Source organism: Equus quagga, unplaced genomic scaffold (assembly GCF_021613505.1).
Source record: "Equus quagga isolate Etosha38 unplaced genomic scaffold, UCLA_HA_Equagga_1.0 198314_RagTag, whole genome shotgun sequence".
In the NCBI taxonomy this organism is placed as follows: Eukaryota; Metazoa; Chordata; class Mammalia; order Perissodactyla; family Equidae; genus Equus; species Equus quagga.
This window is the reverse complement of record NW_025798248.1, coordinates 1-4,607: the sequence shown is the minus strand read 5'-3', so window position 1 is coordinate 4,607 and position 4,607 is coordinate 1. Positions and strand designations below refer to the sequence as shown.

General features: G+C 34.7%; 1 protein-coding gene across 1 annotated transcript; it reads left to right on the top strand.

Annotated features, from left to right (window-relative positions):
• The first annotated feature begins 1,223 nt into the window (after positions 1 to 1,223).
• On the top strand, positions 1,224 to 4,187 carry LOC124233354 (complement factor H-like). Its single transcript, XM_046650499.1, has 4 exons — positions 1,224 to 1,436; positions 1,913 to 2,122; positions 3,058 to 3,231; positions 3,943 to 4,187. The coding sequence occupies exons 1-4, from the start codon at positions 1,262 to 1,264 to the stop codon at positions 4,170 to 4,172; spliced, it is 789 nt and encodes a 262-aa protein (XP_046506455.1). The 5' UTR covers positions 1,224 to 1,261; the 3' UTR covers positions 4,173 to 4,187.
• The last annotated feature ends 420 nt before the right edge of the window (positions 4,188 to 4,607 follow it).

Below are 4,607 nucleotides of genomic sequence, written 5' to 3'. Positions count from 1 at the left end.
ATCAAGAAGTTCAACCTAAGATTCTCCAGACAAAGATAGCTAAATCTTAGATACAGAAGAAAATAAATCCTTGAGAATATAAAGAAAATAATGCCAAAATATTTAAAATAGATATATGAGAAAATGTTTTTGATAGAATATAAAATAGTCCTATTGACTTGAGAGAAATATGGCAATATTTCTGATAATCTTAGTAAGCCTGAATGAAGTGTATTCAGTCAATTATTTGCCTGATGTGAATAGGAAATGTTGCACAATTGAAAGGATTTACAAGACTTCCCAGTATATCCTTGCATAATGAAATAAAGATACAGCATGAAATTTTATCATTTCATCAATATTTCATTCTTTCATCAATGTTTTCATTATTTTGAAATTCATTATCTTTATTGAAATAAAAACACAGTATGACAAGAGAAAGTGAAAGTAATAAATTGTAGAGAGATCATAAAGCTTCCAGGGATAGTCATCCAGAGTCTTCCCTTGTTTGAACAAGACGTGCTTTGTCTTCAGATTAGGAACTGCCAAGATACATCTGAGGTATCTCAGTTTTATGGGCGCTAAGACACAAGTTTACAAAGGGATATTTTATAACCTACTTGTTAGGTAACTGTAGCCAAGCCATCTAACCTGTTCAACTGGGTACATTACATCCAACTCTATATCCCTTAACAATGTAGGCAAGCTGGTAAACAGTACCTCCAGGGGAGTTTTGAACTTTTAACAGCGCACTATAAACCACTAGTGAACATGTCTACTTCTTATCTAGGCCAAGAAGCTCTATCAAATTAATTGATCACTAACTAAATGTGATTCTTCCTCTGGTTAATCAGCCTCCATTGGTAGAACATCTTTCCAGGGTTTTAATCTAATCACAAAATATTTGATCACCAATATCCATAAAAAGATCCCATTATCAGTCTTTATTTAGTGCTTAGTATTGAATGAGTAATTAAGTTACAACCACCTAATTGTTAAAAGTAATCAAACTAGGTTTTACATAACTTATGCAGGATTGATCATAGAAAGAATAAAAGGAAGAAACTCCAAGGAAGACCATGAGAATATAAAGCAAACCTGGTAGATTAAAGGGCTATCCAAGCTGAAAGGTAAACATATTGAAGCATAGATTACAACATTATTAGTTGATCATTTATGGTGCATTATTATTGAGTTTCGTATTTACTGAATTATCTTGTTAATATTTTTAACTTAAGATTTTTAATCAAGAAATCTAAATTTAATCTTTTTAGAAGTACAAATGCAATTGTGCCCACCTCCACCTCAGATTCCCAATGCTCAAGATATGACAACTACAGTGAATTATCAGGATGGAGAAAAAATATCTATTCTCTGTAAAGAAGAGTATCTAATCCAGAGAGGAGAAGAAATCGTGTGCAAAGACGGCAGATGGCAGTCAATACCACGCTGTGTGGGTCAGTCGTGTGTAACCTGTTTCATGACATTCTCTCAAATAAGCTGATACTCCTCTGTGTTTTGTGTAGATGAACAAGATGAAGGCCCTTCTCTGTATCTATTCCACTTTATCTTGAAACAGTGAATTACAATCTAGGTATACAAAGCAATCAGCATTCTTTCACTTCTAATGTGAAAAGAATACAGACAAAAACTTTGGATTACTGTGTAAATACTGGATAAAATTTCTGTTCAGGCCTATTTTACTCCTCAGGATGAACAGGACAAGAATCAAGGGACACATTGAAGAAGTGGACTGTAGCATAGATTTTTATGGAGACTTACACCCTTGCAAGTTTCAAATGTTTTTCAGTTTTTAAATAATTTAATTTGTTCAAATTATCCTTATTATAAAGCCCCAAAGAGCATTTGACTTTCTTTGGCAATTTAAACATTATATTTGTGGTTGACTCCTTGATCTCTTTTCTTCATATAGAAAAAACACCATGCTCTCAACCGCCTCGTATAGAACATGGTACCATTGAATCATCTAAATCTACAGAAGAAAGGAAAAAGAGATCTGAACCCAAGCGTTATGCACATGGCACCAGATTAAGTTATATTTGTGAAGATGGTTTCAGGTTGTCTGAAGGCAATGGGATAACCTGCAACATGGGAAAATGGAGTTCTCCACCTCAGTGTGTAGGTAAGGACAGTACACAAACTGAAATCCTATTTTCAGAAGAATTCATTAAAAATAATCGGTTGTCAAATTCTGTCATGAGCCAGAATCCTTTCGATTTCTAAATATGCAAAATCATTTATACATTTATCTATCTTTTACCAAATAATTTTTGCATAATCAAATCAGCCTTATTTCTGTTAATTTCATTGGTTCGCTGTTAAATCACTTTTAATTCTGGCTTTTTTGGTATTAAAAATGGATGCATAGTGAAATTAAACCTATCTATGTATTGTTATACCTACTCATATTCTTACCTATTCAGGTAAGTTATAGTGTTTGCTTTGCCTCCAGGTTTTAAAAAAAATTTCTTATGTTCTCCCTACAACATCCCTTCTGATTTCTTACGGTAAATAGTACTTTTTTGAAGAGGATTAATTCTCAATTTGTTTGCTTTTATTATTCACGATTGGTTAGAGAAGCATTGATAGTCTTTCGTACATATATTGACACTTTTAGTTTCAAGTTCTTGCTCAAGTTGACAGCTGGACACACCCCAGAACGGTAGTTTCAGGAAAGATTTGTGCATCTTCTCTGTAATGTGATGGTAGCTCCTGTGTGATCATGTCTTGTAAATTAAAACTACCACATATAATAACTGGTACATAGGGGCTGGCCCCATGGCCGAGTGGTTAAGTTCGCGCGCTCCACTGCAGGCGGCCCAGTGTTTTGTTGGTTCGAATCCTGGGCTCGGACATGGCACTGCTCATCAGACCACGCTGAGGCAGCGTCCCATATGCCACAACTAGAAAGACCCACAAAGAAGAATATACAACTATGTACTGGGGGGCTTTGGGGAGAAAAAGGAAAAAATAAAATCTTTAAAAAAAAATAACTGGTACATAAAAAGTTAGTGAAACATGGAGTCATTCTTTCATTTCTTTTATTTTTTTTTAAAGGAATTCCTTGTGAACCACCAGCATTGATTCCACACGGTGTTCTATCTCACAAGTTAGACAGTTACCAATATGGAGAAGAAGTGATGTACAGCTGTACCGAAGGTTTTGGGATTGACGGACCTGCATCTATAAGATGTTTAGGAGGAAAATGGTCTGATCCGCCACCATGCATAAGTATAGTGCATTTCATTTTATCGTAAAACTGACAAATATCTTTAATTTAGAACATAAATGGTACAAATATGAAACTAAGGAGTAATTATGAACTTAATAAGGTATCTCTGGAAAGATCTGGATTCTGGTAGAGATGAATAATCCAGGTAATAAGAAGAGTTTGACAACATGAGCCAAATTATTTCATTCTCACGTCCTCTTGTGTGTGCTTGTGACATCTCTGATCTACATTCTCAGACTTTTCATTTCTGTTCCTGTATCACAGCTGGCCCCTGCTGATCAGTCTCATTATTATTCTACTTACTGTTACTTTTCCAGTTATCTCCTTATAAATATAGAATTTTCTAAGATATTTGACATAATTAGTCTTAACAGATTTTGATGGAAGCACAAGGTAGAAATATGTCCAAAATGCCAGTGGCCTCTATGGGCAAATAAGAATTCAAATGTAAGAAGTATGGTCTCAAGCATTACATGTGTCCATATCTCTTCATAGTTTCAAAATCACTATTTCAATGTTATACTTTTGATGAATGAAGAACCATTCAATGTAATTAAGTCAAAACTGCTAACGTTTTTTTTTTCAAGTGAAGAAAAATATTGTGCAGCATTCTTTGGTTTTATATGTAGCTAACTATTACTCTAGAATAATTATTGGCCTTTATATATTTTTAATGATTTACTGAACAAGTACATTTATTTTTGTTTCAGAAACGGATTGTCTTAGCTTACCCATCTTTAATGATGTCATACTCATAGGCCAGAAAAAGGAATCATATAGGTCAGGAGAACAAGTGGCTTATAAATGTCCAGAATATTACCAATTGGATGGATCCAGTTTTGTCCAGTGTGTTAACGGCAAATGGATAGGAAGGCCAACATGCAGAGGCATTTCGATGAAATTTTTAAATTTATTTATGAAAGTGCCTGAAGTAAAATAATATAGAATTCCCTCTAGCATCATCATAAAGTGGACGTAGATTATTTTTTCAGGCTGGGATTTCAGGCCAAAGAAGGTTTATGCCTTAACGTCAAAGGATGGAATTGTGTACTCAATAGTTAGTCTTACAGCTCAGTAGTTCTCCACGTGCGGTCCCTGGAAGAGCAGCATCAGCATCTTCTGGGAAATTGTTGGAAGTGCAAATGCAAACTCACAGGCGTAGTCAGACCTGTTGAATCACAAACTCTGGGGTCAAGGGGCTCCATGCACACTTTGGGTTAGGAACCGTTGCCATAGCCAATTATACATTATATCTACCTGAATCTCACTGATAAATTACACATGACTCATTGTAGTATCCTTAAGCATTTGCCCCCCAAAAGTCATTGAATAGTGTTTTTATAAATCATACAGTTATTTTTCTGTTGTTTTTCTA

Excerpts from the sequence above, each read along its gene's own strand:
- LOC124233354 (XM_046650499.1), top strand. The coding sequence starts at position 1,262 with ATGCAATTGTGCCCACCTCCACCTCAGATTCCCAATGCTCAAGATATG. Across the intron at positions 1,437-1,912 it reads GTCAATACCACGCTGTGTGG|AAAAAACACCATGCTCTCAA; the intron begins GTCAGTCGTGTG and ends TTCTTCATATAG. Across the intron at positions 2,123-3,057 it reads TTCTCCACCTCAGTGTGTAG|GAATTCCTTGTGAACCACCA; the intron begins GTAAGGACAGTA and ends TTTTTTTTAAAG.